Below are 18095 nucleotides of genomic sequence, written 5' to 3' on the forward strand. Positions count from 1 at the left end.
ATTTTGACACTTTTATATGCGTTTTCTAAGAGATTTCGAAACTGGCACCAATAATATACGTAAGCTATCAAAATAAGGACCTATCAATGTCTGTCTCAATGACAATTTGCTTGTAGTTTATCTTACAGAGAATATTTCTGTGATTCAATTAAATGAAATAATGATTAAATAATCTAATGAAGTAGCTGGCACTCTGACATAAAATACTTTTAAGCTGGTAGCTTGTAGTTTTATGTATACGTACTGATCACCACTGTCCATGAACTGGACATTTTTTAAATAATAGGGAGGTAGAAGTGACTCACCCCTCTGGGCAGGTTAATTAAAAGGTTAAAAGGACCGTGTAAGTGATCACAGCTGTGTCAGACACTCACAAGGGACACAGTGTGGGTTTGGAGAGTCAGGGGTCCTGTCGGAAACATCCTAAATTTTGATCTGAAAAATACCTTGCAACTTCTAAGGTACAAAAATGTAAATAAATGTTGGTTTTATTATGCTTTATTCTTGTGGTGCAAAAAAGCATGTCTTCAATTTCTGCTTCATTGGTATCAAATATTTATGTGGTTGTTTCAAGCAACCTATAACTTGAACAAATAAAGATTAGTTGTCTTCAAAACTAACTTCAATTATTTCTTCTAGAATATCTCAGTATTCTAAACTGATGTTTAGGATTGTGAAGACTAGGGTGATGGAGCATATTTAAGGAGAGGAACTCAACCTCCGTCGGTTCTTTCATAAACAAAGTAGCATGTTGTTGTTTAATTTCTCATTTGGTTGTGATGCCTTTTGATAGTTTGTGAGGATGTTCCATTTTAAGCTGCTTAGCGTTTAGAGGAAAAGTGTGCCTACTTAGTGCCAGATGGCAATTGTCACACAGGTTGTTTAAGTTTATTGTTTCAAATTGTTGCATGTTGCAAGCAGATCAAAGAGCACTTGGTAAAGAGAACCAAATTACAAGTGATTAAAGTTTACAGTAGCAGAGGAAGCCCTGAGCCTGGAGGCATGCAGACCCTGCGTGAGTACACCTCTTTAATTTCTCCCAGTCTTTTTGTTTTATGGCAAATTGATTATTGACAAGAGCTTGGGAACTCCGGAAATTATTTGCACATTTTGAAAAGGTTTCAGACAATAAAGCTATACCTGTTATTTTAATGGACTACCATTGTTAAATCTGACACAGTTATTACAATATGAGAACACTAACATTATTGCAATGGGACACGCAAACATGCCCAGCACTAAGTAGAGTAGTTTAAACTGAGCCAATATAGTTTCAAAACAGTTTTTACATTAGGGTGCTGTGCACAACTAGAGTGTTCTCTAACTTTAACTCTATTTACATGTACTAAGACATGTAAATACTTAGTACATTTTCATGTACTTGTACTTAGACAAAGTATTGAGCATTTTTTGTCATTTAAAGATTAAGGAATAAATAGCTCATTTTAAACAGAAATTATTGAATTTAAAACAGATTACTACTAAAAGCATTACTATGATTAAGATCTGTCTCCGTGTAACTGCTGTCTGTCATAGTGATGATAAATATTCTGGGTTAAGCTTAGTAAGGTGATCAATTTGCTGGTAGGTAAATACTTAGAGCATTTATTCTATAAAACTAATCCAAAGTTTCATCATGCAAAACCAAAAGGTTTTAATCCTTGTGCCATGGAAAGGAATCACATCTGTCCACTTCAAGAAAAGTAATAGTAAAAGTGTTTAAAGGCAAATAGAAAGTGTACTAGAAATGTTATAAGTCATCATCAAGAATTCCTATGAGGATAGTTTCTAGTATTCCATGCTATTAAAACTAAAATTGCTTAGTAAGTTAAATAACAATGAATAAACAAAGTGTCCTAGGAAAGATTCTAGATGTTCATAATAGTTCTATTATAATCGGTTCTAATCATAATTTGTTCTATTATAGGATAGGAAATAAAACTTAAATACGTAAATCTTTACCTGCAATATTGTATGGGCTTTACTAATATATAATTTCTTTGCTTGGTTTTTATCAATCAACTCTATTATTTTGATCTGGCTTACAAATGAGTGCTTATACACTGACAAAATTCACTCCATATGCTAAACAAGTACTTTAACACAATAAAGTCCAATTAAATCACTGTTCTCTTAAAAGATTTCGTAAAAGGAAACATTGCAGTTGGTAACATTTTACTGTTTAATAAACACTCACTCTGTTGTGATGTAAGTTTATACAGCTATGCTTTCATTTAAATAATGGACTGTGTTTAAGGTCAAACTATTATTAGACATTGGGTTTAGCTGGAGTTGGACTATGCTGGTGAAGGCGCTTGAGCTTCTGAATTCCATAATAATTGAACTGCTTAGGGAGCAGATGCCTTTCTACATTTGTCTATGTACTGTATAAGCACATTGCATGCCAAATACAAATGCATTGTCTTTTTGGCCTGGAAATGTTTTTAAGAAAATATTGATATATATATATACATATTCACAATTTAGAAGACCAAGGAAAATGTAGCTTTTAGAGTTATTTGATGGGTGTGAAGGTCTTTTCCTGAAAAGAAGATGGTGTCTATATGAACTTCCCTTTCATCATCAACATTGTCAGTACACAAAGGTAAGGGCTGGGTATGAAAATGTAAGTTTCCTATCAACCTGTCTGTTGTATTTTAGCTGTTCAGTGCACAGACTAAAATTTTAAGAAAACAGTTTATGGTCATGAAGGCTAACATGACAAATATACACACAATGTTTGTTTCTAAAGTAACTGTCTAGTATGGAATATAATTGTATACAATATTAAAAAGAAACCATTTCAAAGTAATTGTGAAAAAAACACTGTGATGTTTATTTCAATAACAAATGGCAGTTTATTTTTTAATCTTCCAGAAAACTAAGTGACTTACATATAACTGAGAATCTACTGTAATTGATCTTGTTCTTAGGGTCATTTTAGTGTAGTATTTCCAGGCAATTTAAATTGTACTTATTTGAGGCAACAGGGTTTAATTGATGAGATCTGTTTTAAACAGTAGTCTTCAAAGAAGGGACCTCATTTTCAGCCACTGGTTGCTTTACCTTACAGCACAGGGCTGTTTGAGAAACTGGCTTTTCCTGACTAATGAAGTTTGCTCTTTGAAGCTGCTCTTCCTTGATCCCAGCAGAAGTATGTGTTAATGCAACAAAAGGTGACGGATTCTTACAGTTCACCAACAGGAATGAGGTGTGAAACGTCTGTCAGCACTGAAGCGTTTTCTGCTGTTGTGCCTGTTTCTCTCATGCAAGGCAGAATTATGCCTTGGCTTTTTTTTCAGCCTCTGATTTCAGATTTGAATCTTAAATAATTTATTTTTCAATTTATTTTAGGTATGGGTAATTAAACATTGCTTTATAAGACAAGAATTATTACACCATGTGACCAGCTTGTGTTTCACCCATGTATTTCATTGTGTGTTTTTCCAGATTCACTAACATAGTTGAGCTGAAAATATTTGGTTTCCTCAAACACTGTGACATTTCATCTTGTTTTAATATGAACACCGAACAACAATATGAACACCGAACAACAAAGGAAAAAATCGTATTGAGTTAAGTTTAAAAATTAATTTTATCAGCACATATTAAAGACAATGGCTCCTTTTAACGACATTTGAGTCAGAAAGATTATTTCTGACATTTCAGAAAAACTACTTGGACATTAAAGATCCTATAGCAAAGTTTGTAAAGGTAGAGGCATTAACCCTGGTGTCCTGACTTAAATCCACACTGAGTGTATGGAATCTGGCCTCCCTAAATGTTCTCCTTTATTCAACTGCTTAAGTAATTTCCACCTTCCCCACCTGATCTGCTGTGTGGTGGGGCTGCTGGTACAGAGTGCACTTTACTGGACGATGAAGTGGGTCCCCCCTTGGTTGTAGAAGCCTCAGGGATGAAGAGTGCCTTACAAATTCAAGGAAGATTCTTCTGAATAAGAATAAGAACGCCCCCCCCCCACACACACACACACATTTATTTTATCAGAGGGTTAAATATCGACTCCTACCTCCTCAAAGGAATAAGTGTTCCTAATTTAAGAATTTTAGATAAATAGTGTATTAGAATAATTGCAATTAGAAATGTATGGTTCTTAAACTACTCAGAGTTATGATAAAGTATTTTACATCATATTCAATCTTGTTTAATTATGACTGATTGAACGTGTACAAAAAATGTAGATAAACATCGTAGAAAACGGCAACCAGGTCATTTATAGATACGGTTATTTGCATACAACTCTTGTCCAATCATGTCACTTTGTGTTTTATTACATGTTTTTAAAGTGACAATTATAATCAACATGAATGCTCAAACCAAACATGTGAAATACGTTAATTGCAATAAAAATTCAAAAACTAATTCAGGATTCAAAAACTCATTCATGTTGGTTGCATAAATGGTCTCCAACTTTGCTACCTCAAACTTAATCTTGTTCAGGTACACAAAATTACTTTCAAATGTCAGACAATTAGTTGGATGGCTCAAGTATGCATGGAATACTAGTGGTTCACATGATCTCAGAATAAATACATATCTCAGTAACGTTCCCCAGTCGGTTATTGAATTTCAAGCCAAAAGATTTAACCATTAAACCAAGATCTTCCAGAAATAAAGAAGATGTCATTTGTTTCCTTTTAAGTGTTATTTTGTCTTCTTTGTATTGTTTGTTATTGTCTGCCATTTTGTGTGGGGTTACAGACTGCCTGGGATGAAATGGAGTTTTGCCCTGCCCTTTAGGGGATGCTGGAGATGGAGCTTCGAGTTTATTTCTGGGTACTTGTGCTCCTGGCAGTCAGTCTATTCTTGTTCTTGGGTCTGAACCACTTCCTAATGGTTAGCAAACTGGTAGTGAGAATTGTCTTATTAAAAAAAAAATCATTATATTTTTAAATTAATTTCTTATGGAAATCTTTTGAACTTTCTGGAGCTATGACAGGCAAGGTTATCACATGTAGAAAGCCAAAAACCATATAAAGACAAAATTGCTATCTATCAACAATCTCTAACCACCTTTATAGATCTTGAGCAAGTTTGCAACAAAGAATAGGTGAACATTGTACCAATCCAGTGGGAAAAGTTGGTAGAGACTCTTCTAAAGACTTGCAGTTCTGCTTTTTCAAAGCTGCTACCAGCAAGTATTGAGTCAAGCGGGTGGGAAATCTACATGGAAATAATTACTGTAGCAAAATAAAATTTGGATTCTGCATAAACTACATTGCAGTGATGTGTTAGATGCTATTTATTGTTATAATAATGTTCTTCATTCAATGTTCAAATTATTTTGCTTGCCAAAGCAATTGCTCTGAAAACATTTCATATTTAATTTGCTTAGTTATAGTTATTTTTGTAAGCATTTAACTTCACAATTAAAACAACTTTGTTTTAAAAGCCATCTAAGTGTTTTAGATAAAAGACCCTGTGCTTTTTAGGTATTAAACCTAAACAGGCCCACTGCAATAATTTAAGATTTGGTTTAGTTATAATGATTAATATACTATGATCTATTTTACATCATTCTATGGAATATGAAACACGAATTAGCACTATCACAAAATGAGGCTGTGCTAGCAGGTAAATGTCATTCTAGGGATAACAGAAGAAAACAAAAAAGATTAACCCTCTATATTACGTTAAATATTTTCCTAAATGTTACATCAGTGAGACCGAGATCTTAACCACAATAAAAAAATAAATAATAATAATAAAAGTTTTTTAGCTATGTTACATAGACTAGGAAGAGAATATCTAAATATGTGTTCAATATAAAGAAACCTAGCCAGGAAGAGGACTTTGAACTTTCACAGCCTTTCCTGTATAAAAACAATGTATTACAAAACTTTCCAAAGTGTGAAGTCTGTCATACTGGCACATAAAATGGACTGAATTCCTTAGGTAATTTCAATAGGGTCACTGATAATGTTAAAATACCAACATGTTAGCCAAATTAGATTTTAGGCTACAGCTGGGAATAGCCAAAGACTATTTCTTTAATTCCTGACAAGCTGCTTTTACAAAAAGAAACATCAACTTTATTGTTATTTTTGGCACTGTATATTTTTCTCTTTCCAATGAAAGTGGCAATCCTATTTTATTTAGTATGGAGTCACGAGAACCACCTTAATTAAAAACAGTTCTGGTTTCATGCACTTCAAGAAACTAAATTAACTGTGATCTAATGAGGTTCTGTCCAGACTATGAACATACAGTCAGTTCTTCAGTGGCTAGGGACTTTATAGATCCTAGATAATGCACTGGCAGCTGTGTGGGATCATTTTCTTTACTGTTGTTGCTAAACGCTAATGTCTGTTGATATGCTGTATTTAAGAAACAGTGCCTTTCCTGAAATAAACGTGGAGGTGCTTTAGTGGTATTAAAAAAATGATCTGAAAATAAACCAGGAAAATTCTAATCCGCGATGACTCTATACTTTAAACTATTCATTTAATTTGGTTTTGTTGTTCTTAGATATGTACTATACATATTATAAAAGACACTTTCAAGCCTCATTTAAATGAGATATGGGTTTATGAGTTTTTAATTTAAAAGATTAATTGTAGAGGTCACCTCTTGTGTTTGTCTCTGATATCCGCAGTGAGGTTAACTGGTGGTATCAGTTAACTTGTCATAGCTCCTTTTAACTTTGACAGCAGCTGTGCCACCTTGTAGTCTAATCTCATCAGATCTGAGAAAATGAGCAAAGCTTGGCCGGGTCAGTAATCAGTAGATGGCACTTCTCACTCTGGAGCAGAAATTCTATTAGCAGTGCCCCAATATGGTGACTGGCGAACTATGCTATATAGTATGGGATATGATTTAACATACTTTAAGAAATTAAATTATGATCTAATGATGTCATTGATGACTAATTTGTCATTAAAGATCCCTTGAAACTTTAAAAAATAAAGATATCACCCCCACTGTATTCATCTGTGGGTTTGAGCAGTCTTTCCTCCTAAATTTTCAAGTTTTCAACCTGATCTGCTGTGCATTGGGGCTGCTGTGCATCACCCAGGTGGGGCTGCACTTCTGTGGTGGATGAAGTGGGTCCTCTCCCATGTATAAAGAATTGTGGGATCCTTTGGGATGAAAAGTGTTAAACAAACACAGGGTTGTAATTAAATGGATATAATTTGAGCCCTACAAAAACATATAATTGCTTCCTTGTATATATCCACTGCCACCAGAGCAGCACTGCATTGCTGACATTTTTCAGGGAAACTGGTGGTAACAATAAATAATTAATTGAAAACAAAATCTGTTTCCATGTTACGACAGGTTATGAATGCATCAAGACTAATAGGATCGCAGGATTTACAGAACTCTGAAGGCACAGTCTCTTTTCTTATGGAAATTGTTGATTTTGGACATTGTGTATTTAAGCAAGCAAAGACATATGGACAGATACATGGACAGATACATTGTATGTGTCTATGCAAGAAGTTGAATTATATAGACAATCAGTTTCACGCTGAAATCTTTGGAGCCTTCTTTAGGTTCAACAGCCTCTATTGGTTCTGTTTCAACTTATGTTTGTCCTCTTTTCCCCTTTGGAGAGGTTGAGTTTTCGGCTTAGCTTGAAATTCTGAAGTATACTGTACATTGTGCGTGTGTTCACAGATGTTATAGCCCTGAAGAGCATTAGGAGTTTGCTCTTTTGTCAGTAAACCATCCTTCTCCCTCTTCCAGTCCAGCAGCATGTTTTTAAACCTGTAATTGTTCAGAAGCCATAGCTGAACTTTTTTGATTGAAGATGGTGTTTTTGTCACATGTATTTCTTTATGCCCTGAAGGAAGCGGTCTGCCACTAAGCCTAAAAAAAACTTCTTGTGATCAGTTATTTATTATCAATTGTATCCTGGTTCTACATTTGTAAGGGAGGACTACATACAGTAGATTTTAATTTTCCAAATTTCATCAAGACATAATACTGTCAAAACGCTACAACAAGGCATTGCAAAGTTTGTGTGAATGTGGAGAACCAGTGGAATAAATATAACAACATTTCTATATAAATCTATTTAGTAATGTATGCAGTATGAATGTATTTACCAATAAAAGTGTCTCTCGCTCTGTTTCTTTATTATATGTTACAGGGACACAATGTCAGATGGCCTTTAACCTTGAAGAATTAATAAAGAATAAAAGGAAGATAAGTGTTGTGCAGACAGTGCCTTTTGCTGCCAAGAGAGAAAGTGGTGCTACAACAGATGTCAAGACAGGGGTCTTTGCAAGGAAATGGAGAGAGGTTGGAATTGTGCTTGCTTTTGACCTTCTACACATGGTTTAGTTATTCAATGCTTACGCGTTTTGCATGCATGATGAAATATACTGATGATGTTCACTTTGTTTCTGTTGCAACATGAGAGTAGTTTTAAATCAGTTAAAGGCCTTTGGGACTACCCGGGAGTGTTAGTACTCTCGAGTGCTGTTTGGATCCTGATACCTCATTGATTCTGCTCCTGAGGGTTTTGCTTCATATTTCCCAGTTTCATGGTGTAGCCCTGTTTAATCAAGCTTCCATGCTTGGGAAAGCCTTAATTCAGCACAGATGAATCTAATCATTTGATACATTTTACTTACCATAACCAGACATCACACAAATACAGAGGGTCATAAAGTTTTGATGATTTGTAATTGACCCAACCCTAAGAAACCATGAAAAAAATTGTAATTTATGGCATAAAAAGTCAAGAACATACCCTCTTGACATGTTCAGAGGCAATGGCATGTATCAGTGACTCACTGTGGTTTCTACAGCAAATCTGAATAATGCGTTACTAGATTTTGTCTAACCTGCTATTATATAACATTGCGGTTATTTGTGTGGCAGCTTTGCAATTCATGCAGAACCTATGACAATAGCATTTCTGAACACATAAAATGTGTCTTTTTATAAAAGCATTTTGGGTTGTTAATATACCTGTTTAACTAATTACATTATTTCTCTCTAGGAAAGAAAAGCCAGCCATTAAATATCCAGGCGGTATTTATTATGCACTTATAGTACATAGTATTTTAATGTAATTAAAATTGTCACATCTGTTTTGATTTGAGTAAAATGAGATAACAGACTCCTTAAAATTGGACATACTGTGTAATCACTCATGCGAACTGTAAATTAGGATTCTTTTCTTTCGTGTTTTTTAGTCTCATTCCATCGGTCCTAATCCAGAGTCGGAACATGTGCCATTCATGCCTGGTGGTCAGAGCCCCCTGGTAGCCCGCTACCTTCAGCTGCACGGAATCCCCCACACCGCGGGGGGACAGCACGTGAAGCGCACAGAAATACGCAAGTTACCATATCCTTCCAAAAGCTCCACCATACTGCTTAAAAATGTCTATGCCACACAAACCACCAACACAAAGAAGTCGAAAAATACGTGATTTTCACAATGAAGAATAACGAAGAGGGCCAGAGACGTCCTGGCAGCATCTGACTTTTTAATTGGAACACACAATTTCTCACACAAAAGTAACAAAATGTACGAGAAGGAAGTTGTTTAAAAGATTTTATCTGTATTATATTGGGTCTATAGATAATAATTTACACAAAAGACTAATGACTTTCGGAATCAGAGCTCTTCTTCATGCTTAGTTTTAACTTTCCTTTAATCTGTAATTGCTTCCAGCAGTTTTTTGGAAGAAATTATATTGAACCAAGATAAGTTTTTTTTCCCAAAGGCTTCCTATTCATGGACATCATCTTTGTTATCATCACTGTAACAATCATCTTCCTTTGCCAGATAAAATACTTCCAGATGATAGCTTAGGGGAATCCCACACTACAACTGCTTTACAGGTTATTTTACTATCCTGCAGAATGTTTGCAGCTTGTCCACTCAAAATTTATTTATGTGGCAAGAATAATTCATGTATTGTAGAATATGGTTTAGACCAATAACTAGCAGGATTGTACTTTTCTTTTTCTTTTAATGCAAATTCATACATTCTGTACTTTATTTTAAAAGGGACACATTCAAAATTCAGAAAGGAAACATTCAGAATGCCATTGCCCTGTTTGACATTAGGGGTAATTAATATTTTAAACTGCCCTCTTACTAAGGGTCTAATTAATGGTTGGGTTGAATCAGTGCTATCTGTTTTGGTGTGTCATATATTTAGGCTTTCACTGTGTGAAATAAAATGCTACCTTTTGAGCTCTACATTTCTTGTTATATATTGTTTATGGACTATTACAAAACAGTTTTAGGGTATTCAGGATGAGGCTTTTCAGATTATTATATTATTTTACAAATAACTCTCATCAGCAACAGATTGTAAATATTTTTCTTGAGCCTAAAGAGTTCAAGTTGGTATATTTTTGATATATACACCATTCTTTTCAAGAACCTATACCAGTCTTTTTTCTGAGCTCTGGTTTGTTGAAACCAACAGCTGCTTTGTAATTCCAACCTCTCAGATTTTGATTGTCTGTGACTTGTTCTGGTACATTTTGTCTAAGGTGCCCCCACAAGAAAAGATAGATGCTTTCTTTAGAAGCTGGAGAAGATGGCAGTCAAGATCAATCATGACTAAAGTGTAATTTAATCACCGTCATCAAGTGTTTGAGCTAAAGTTACACATTAGTCAGGCAGAAAAAAAAATAGTATTTCCTGTTTTAGTGGTACAAAGTACACGTTAGCACAGGACTGTGAATTTGAATAAGAATTTAGATAAGTAAAATTGTGTTGAAAACCCAGTAAATGTATTTTATTCGCACGAGAAAAAATGTTCTGAAATTCCCTAGAATTATAACTGTGCATTTTAGTCTGTCAGCAAAACATACATATATTAATATATTCATACTCATATTGGTACACCTACTTTGCTATTTTTTAAAGGAGTAATTAAAAAAAAGAACTAAAAACAAAATCACAAGAATTTGTTTAATTCACCTTTTCACATGAATATTAAAGACTTTCAAGATATAGTGAAGTGTTTAGTGTCTCCAACTTTCAATGACCAAAACTGAAGAACAGTTCAAATATAAATGCTGCAACTGAATTTTTTGTCTACCAATAATTCTCATCAAACTATTAATACTAATTATTACACCAAACATGCAAAAATAGAGAGCAACATGTAAAAAACAGCAAGCATATACAGTAGTTATAAGAGAAATATGCTTATTATCTTTGCAAATCTTTATATGTGATAGCTTTAAGTACTATGTAGATGTCAAGGATGCTAAAATGAAATGAACAAATCTGTCCATCTGTTCTTTAACTGTATCCAAAGCACGCCACTTACGCCAACATATCAAGATATTATTGGTGAAACTCAACGATTCAGGAACAAACTTCAAAAGGATTATATTCAGTAAGTTTCAGAGGAGACACAGGGTTTTCATTTCAGAATCTTTCAGGTTCTGAAATTCTTAGGGCATTAAAGATTTTAAGTTGCGTGTAAGCGGAACTGGTGTTATATATTAATTTTAACGTATATACTGTACAGTGACTTGCAAACGTATTCTGCCCATTGCTGTGGTGTTCCACTGTGTTAAAATATAAGATGATAAATAAACATTTTTATTTTATTCAGAATCTTGATACTCGAGCTGAAGACTTCTAAGGGTGAGATAAGTTACAGTAAATGTCAGCAAAAACTGAAGAGAACAAACTGAAATAGTGTATGTTGACTGCATTAAGTATTCAGACCCAAGAACTCAATATTTGTTGGAAGTATCTTTGACAGGAAGAGATCTTTTTGAGTAAGTCTTCCAACTTTGCTTTGTGCAATTTTTGATCATTCTTCTTGGATAATGTATTTGCCTTTACTTCATTTTCCCTTTGGTAATAACAAGCTTTCCTGTCCCTCTTAAGGAGAAGAATCCCTATTCTTCTCCAAGGGATGAGAACCATGATGCTGCCTCCACCATGCTAGACTGTAGGGACACTATTGTTTGGGAGATCTGCCATGTTGGGTCTGTGCCAAATGCCTGGTAATTGAGATCTCTTTATTAGCCATATACAATTTCTTGCATGAGGAATTTGTCTTTTTCGCATACCACAGCTTGCTCTCCATGAGAGACACAGACACACAGATAGAGAGAAACTTGGGGTCAGAGCGTAGGGTCAGCCATTGTACAACGCCCCTGGAGCAGTTTGGGGCTAAGGGCCTTTCTCAGGAGCCCAATGGAGTAGGATTCCTCTGCCGGCTGCGAGATTTGAACCGGCAACCTTCCAGCCACAGGCGCAGATCCTTAGCCATCACTCCGCCAATTAAACCACAAAGTTCCAATTTGGCCTTTTGCATTGTTTTTGCAGGTTACTTAAGTTCTTTGCTGTAAAGGACAGTAAGTGCGAGATATGGGTTTTCCTTTTTTCCAAACAGGCCAGGATATTATTGATTGATGATTGATTTTCATTATTTCTTGTTGATTTAGATTTGCTTACAGGGAGACCTATTCAGAAACTTTGATATTTTGTAGCCTTCTCCAGATTTGTGCTTTTCAATTAATTTATCCTTGACTTGCTTGAAAGTTCCATAGTCTTCATGGCTGAGTAAAAAAATAAATATTTTTATTCTGAAATCCTGAAAACCACTATTGAGTTGTGCTCAACCAATTTTTTGGCTATAAAGGTAATTTGGGTTTGCCACAGCAAAGGGCTTGAAAACATTCAATCATTTCTTTTTCATTTTTTTCTTTCATGTAATTACATATTTACTTGTAATTTTTTATTTGAATTTTGGAGTAGGTTGTCTATATAACAAATATTAATTGGTACTTTGAAGTGTCTTAACTGCAAGCTTTAAAGCAACAAAATGTGGAAAACTCCAAGAGTCTGAATACTGTGGCAACGCATTTAATATGATGTACTGTGAATTGTAGCATTACAACTTTAGCACTTATTTTTAGGAATGGAAATAAATGGTACTACATCACAGTTTGAGATTCAAAGGTCATCTGAATGGGATGCAAAACAAAGCTGCATTGTAAAAGCTCAGGAAATTTAACACAATTTGCTTCTCTTGTAAATTACACCTGTCGGCGTCAGATATTTAATGGAACAATTCAGAAACAATATTGCCATATTATTTTATATCATGACTTATAATAATATTAAGGAAGCTGTGCAAGGGAAATGGTGGAATGGTATTTTCAGTTGATTAAAATCTAAAGGTATTTAAAGAAACAAAAGCAATGGCGAAGAACTGAAGTAACTGTAAAACAACTGTCAAGTGTCAAAATAACGTGACATTTGAATACACAAATTGTTTGAATGATATATTTACAAATTGCTATGCAAGTCCTAAATTGTACTTGCTAAATTAAAATTTGACTTACTAGTTGCTATGCAAAAGAGAGTAGTTTCTATCCCTGTCAAATACCTTAATAAAAATTAGGCGATTGATAATATCACCATTAATACTTGTATAAAGAACTTATTTTGCAGTCTTATTATGATGCAAAGAACTATTATTTATTTTAAAAATATTTACTAATAGGAGATCCACAGTTACATGTAATATGCATTATTTTCTTAATATTTCAGATTATGTGAAGAAACCGAGAAGGACATTGCCGAAATACATCAAGAAGAACGTCTCCACACTTTGCAGATAAACCGGTATGACTATTAAAAATATATATGTATAATTAGTTTTTTCTAAAGAAATCACTTTATTGAAATAAGGGCAAGTTGTGCATCAATTGTTACCTGTGTGTGTGTACTGGGTGTTGTCATGATTTCTAGTGAGATCAGTGGAGTGGATCTTCAACCGCATCAAGGCTCAGAGAAATCATGTTTTGACACAGGTGTTTTAACTGATATGTCCAGTCCATTTTATACAACATAAAATTTAAGCTTTCTGTTATGTATTAAAGACAATATGAAAGATAGAGAAGCATGATACCTGATACCAGGTTAAAAAAGCATGTACAAAATATTTGCTGCATACATTTGTACAGTGGAGCATAATGTCTGCAGGCATTTGTCCAACCTACAGTAAGTAATCAATTACAAAATTAACCAAATTCATTTCTTAGACACTTTTCTGAGGTGTTTTAAATTTAATTTAAGGTACAGAACAAGCCAAAAGACAATATACTAGGCGTAGCCAACACTGGTGCTGGAGAGCCACAATCTAACTTTAAATAATTTCATTTTGACAAATTAAACAGCTGATTTAAGAGCATAAGATCATAAGAAAAATTGAAAATGAGCGGGAGCCTTTCTGACCATCTTGCCAGTTTGTCAATTAGTAGCAGATTGATCAATATCGTCCAGCTGTTTCTTAAAAGAAGTCAGGGAACTGGCTTTGACAGCATGGCTGCATAGTTTGTTCCAGACTCCCACAACCCCTTTGCAAAAAGAAGTCCTTTCACTCTTCCGTTTTAAAGGCACTTCTCTGTACTTTCAGTTTGTCATCTGTTTTGTGTTTCACTGTTGATTCTGGAGAAATCCTCTGGGTTGACTTTGTCAGTGCCTTTGAGGATTTTGAATACTTAAATTAGGTCCCCTCATAGTCTTCTTGTTCAAGACTGAAAAGGTTCAGCACTTGTAACCTATTATTGTAGGACATTCCTTTGAGCTTGGTAATGTATATAGTTGCTCTAATCTGGACTGATTCCAGAGCAGCAATATCTTTCTTGAAGAACGGTGACCAGAATTGTATAAATCATTCTAAATGAAGTCTTGCTCGTGCATTTGACAGTTATATCATTACATCCCTTGATTAAAAATCTATACTTTTAACTAGTCTATCATTTTGTGTGCCTTTTGCATTGCTTCTTGCTTCTTACACTTTATCTAGAAAAGTCAATAGAAGTCCATCCAAGTGCTCATTTGATTGAAACTAAAGCACCATACAGTATCACCAAAGAGAGAATAGTACAGTAACCAGGTGTTTTTCCATTTAAAGTGATCTTTAGCAGTGTAACTTGGCAGCCATCAAAAAATCTAAGATTAAGGTTAAGCATTGACACATGAATTTGACTTTAGTATCTACACACGTTTTTATTACATAGCTCTAAAACATGCCCTTTCTTCTACAATATCTCTTTAGCTCACTGCAGTGACATGATCACATTGCTAATTACATTAATTAATTTAAAAAAATTGAAATATGACGCATGTACTGTTGTCCTTAATGTTAATTTTTTAGAAGTTGTAAATGATGTACCAACATAAACATAAAAGCCTTTTCTAGCTTTAAGTGTTTCCCATCTTGTATTTGTATTTTTTTTTTCTACCTGCATGTAAAATCCTGCACTGCAGACATCAACCATCCCTTGCATAATCTTTACTTTTAGTCTATATATTAACAAATAAACTATAAACTATAAACTATGTTCTAAATGTGTATGTTTTGCATTTTTATAGGATGAAAAGGGCAATAATGTGTTACGCTACAGAAATTAAGATCAAGAGTGAGATGCTGATTCATAAATGGGTATGTTATTTTCAGCTAACTGCATGACGCAGGCGTTTGACGTTAGACAAATAATATAAACTTACTTGAAAACAGTACATGTAAAGTTGACGTAAAATACAGCTGTGTGCAACATAAATCACTAAACCACTTCTTTTTTATTATTTCTTAATTCTCTAAGCTGGTCCTTTATTTTTAAAATCATCCATTTATATTTTATGGTAATTGCATAGTTTTTTCTTAATGTTGGTTCTTTAAAAAAAAACTGTCATCAAAAGGTTACAGTACATGACATAAACAGGCATCATTAAATCAGTTTCTACTGTTTTTCAACTGCACACATGGTTTGCATTTTCATTAGGAACACGCTGCCTTCTCCGGTAGTCGGCATCACAGAAAGGATGAGCGTGAGACTGAGGCAGAAGAGACGAAAAATGCAGACAGTGATTCTGAAGTTTCTCCAGGCGGAGGGGAAGAATAGAGTTTCAAAACTGTTATGGCACTGCTGAATTACAATTAAGCACGCCTTGTTGTTATTGCCAAATGGTTTGTGCCAGTACAAAAACAAACAAAAATAATAATAGCAATAAAAAGCAAAGAAATTTGGAATATACCCTTAGCCATATGGCAGAAATATTTTATGACAAAATCAAGTACAGTACATGTTTCTTTCTTGTTTCTTACACATTCAGCTCATTTTGTCTTTCTTTACATTCAGTCTAATTGTTTCTAATATCAAAATGCCTTCATATCATTTTTTAGTTTTTTTTTTTCAGATGTATTATTAGGCATGGTTTATTCACCACAACATTGGATTGCTAGACCACACCACGGCTTGGTTTGGTAGCTGTAGCACATTCAGTTAAGCGCACTTGATTATTGACTTATTAGGGTGAGACAGATTAAACTCTAAAGCACTGCAGAATAATGCATGGGTGACTGAAAATTAAAAAAAACCCACATTGATCAATGACAGCTCAATATGTTCTTTTTATTTAGAAAGAACCAAAGGTTTGAAAAGTATTAGTGTACAAAACATCCTTTCCTGTTATTATGTCCTAAAAAGCCTACTGTACATGTGATTTTCGTGAAGTTCCCAGTTTGAGCAATCACAAATGGACATTAAGAACCTTGGAACTTTTCTGTGTGCTGCTCATAAACTTCCAACACCATCATGATATACAAGTAGAAAAGAAAACTTTGTTTTGCAGATGCATTAAATCATACTTTTTACTTTTTTAGGCCTCCAAATAAATTGCAGCTCCTCCACCAGGCTTTGTGACAAATAAACTCTGTTTTTCCAAGGCTGCTCTCCGGGCATCAGGCTTGTAATAGGCAGATCGTACTTTCTGCAGAAAAGAATCCATCTTCTCCACTGGTACCATTGACACAACACAGCCTCCCCATCCAGCACCAGTCAGTCGAGAGCCAGCTGCACCTGACAGCCTAGACACAGGATAGGGGAGGACATTTATAATAGTGAAACAGGGGAAACTGACTCAAATCCTAAATGATCACTTCACTGGCTATCTCATCTGCATTTGCTTTGTGTCATATCTACTAAAAACATGAATCCAATGCAAGTCTAAAGAGCAGGCCATGATTATATTCTTGTCCTGTGCTCATTTTGTCATTGATCTGACAGTCCATACTCCTGTCAAATGGGGTTCATTTTAACATATGTTTATTTCAAAAGGGGATGTGATAGCAATTCTTTTCTTGATTGCCAAGTGAAGTCACAAGACCTAGATCTACACTAAGAAGGTAAAACAGAAAAACTAAGAGCTGGTCTGTGAATACATGTTCTATGGAACTGGAAGGAATATGGGACAGACCAGCTCTTTCCATTGTAAGTAAACCTCTTGACCATTGTACATTGAAATAAGGATTAGCTTATTTTTATTATGTTTAATGTGCTTTTATCAAAATAATATGTTTTTGTAATGTGTGTTCACACACATTTAAACATCCACACTTGTTTGAAGCACTAGAACCAGCATCATACTCTTTTGTACTCAGATTTAAAAAATTTTGAGCCATACAATGGCAGTGGCTGTTCCTGTTATTTGGCATTCATTTATAAAGATCTGTGGAGGATATCAAGACTTCCAGTAAAGCATCTTTTGGGAATTTTAAGGAATATCCGTTGCCTCTGCCTTATCAGGCACTGCTGTTTTTTATTTTTTTGCATATTTAGGTTGCATACAGTAGTGTATATTTTTGGTTCTAGGAATGAAACAGGTGAATGTGACTTTGGGGTATTTCGTAGACTCACAGACATGTGTCCACTAGCTGATCCAGCTCTGGACAGCTGCACTCATACAGGTCTCTGCAGCTTGCATGGCTCTGGTTCATCAGCTCCCCCAGCAGCTGGATCGCCCTGGCAGGTGCCTCATTGCAAACGTCCTTAAATGCCAGCACTCGTGCAGCTTCACTGTATACATGCTTCGCACGCTGGTAGAGCCTGAAGCTTGTAACTGCAAGAGAAAACAAGCTCTTCAAAGCAGACACCAGCAATGCATAATTATTAATATAAGTGGCAGATAGTTCTAGATACTATAGTTCTAGATATGATATAGATATTCCTTACACTTATATAGCTTTTTTCTGGACACTCCACTCAAAGTGCTTTACAGGTAATGGGGACTCCCCTCCAACACCACCAATGTGCAGTCCCACCTGGATGATACGACGGCA

The 18095-nt window shown here is 34.8% G+C and overlaps 2 protein-coding genes across 6 annotated transcripts in view; one reads left to right on the top strand and one right to left on the bottom strand.

Moving 5' to 3' along the window:
- The window catches only part of LOC107076879 (protein FAM227B), a 47946-nt gene extending 31929 nt beyond the window's left edge, over positions 1-16017 (top strand). For 2 of the 3 annotated variants that reach the window (XM_069190490.1, XM_069190492.1), the window contains exons 11-17: positions 8117-8268; positions 9171-11342; positions 11565-11733; positions 11846-11964; positions 13520-13594; positions 15350-15419; positions 15760-16017. In XM_069190490.1, coding sequence (XP_069046591.1) covers positions 8117-8268; positions 9171-9407 — 389 coding nt within the window. In that variant the 3' untranslated portion in view covers positions 9408-11342; positions 11565-11733; positions 11846-11964; ... (1 more) ...; positions 15350-15419; positions 15760-16017. The remainder of the gene's footprint in view (positions 1-8116; positions 8269-9170; positions 11343-11564; positions 11734-11845; positions 11965-13519; positions 13595-15349; positions 15420-15759) is intronic. The other variant, XM_069190491.1, reaches the window with a different exon arrangement.
- A 351-nt stretch (positions 16018-16368) lies between these two features.
- Positions 16369-18095, bottom strand: part of galk2 (galactokinase 2) — a 30729-nt gene continuing 29002 nt past the window's right edge. For all 3 annotated transcript variants that reach the window (XM_006628642.3, XM_069190489.1, XM_015342915.2), the window contains exons 10-11: positions 17674-17875; positions 16369-16844 (exon numbers count right to left, since the gene is read on the bottom strand). In XM_006628642.3, coding sequence (XP_006628705.1) covers positions 16637-16844; positions 17674-17875 — 410 coding nt within the window. In that variant the 3' untranslated portion in view covers positions 16369-16636. The remainder of the gene's footprint in view (positions 16845-17673; positions 17876-18095) is intronic.

Source organism: Lepisosteus oculatus, chromosome 5 (genome assembly GCF_040954835.1).
Source record: "Lepisosteus oculatus isolate fLepOcu1 chromosome 5, fLepOcu1.hap2, whole genome shotgun sequence".
Taxonomy (NCBI): Eukaryota; Metazoa; Chordata; class Actinopteri; order Semionotiformes; family Lepisosteidae; genus Lepisosteus; species Lepisosteus oculatus.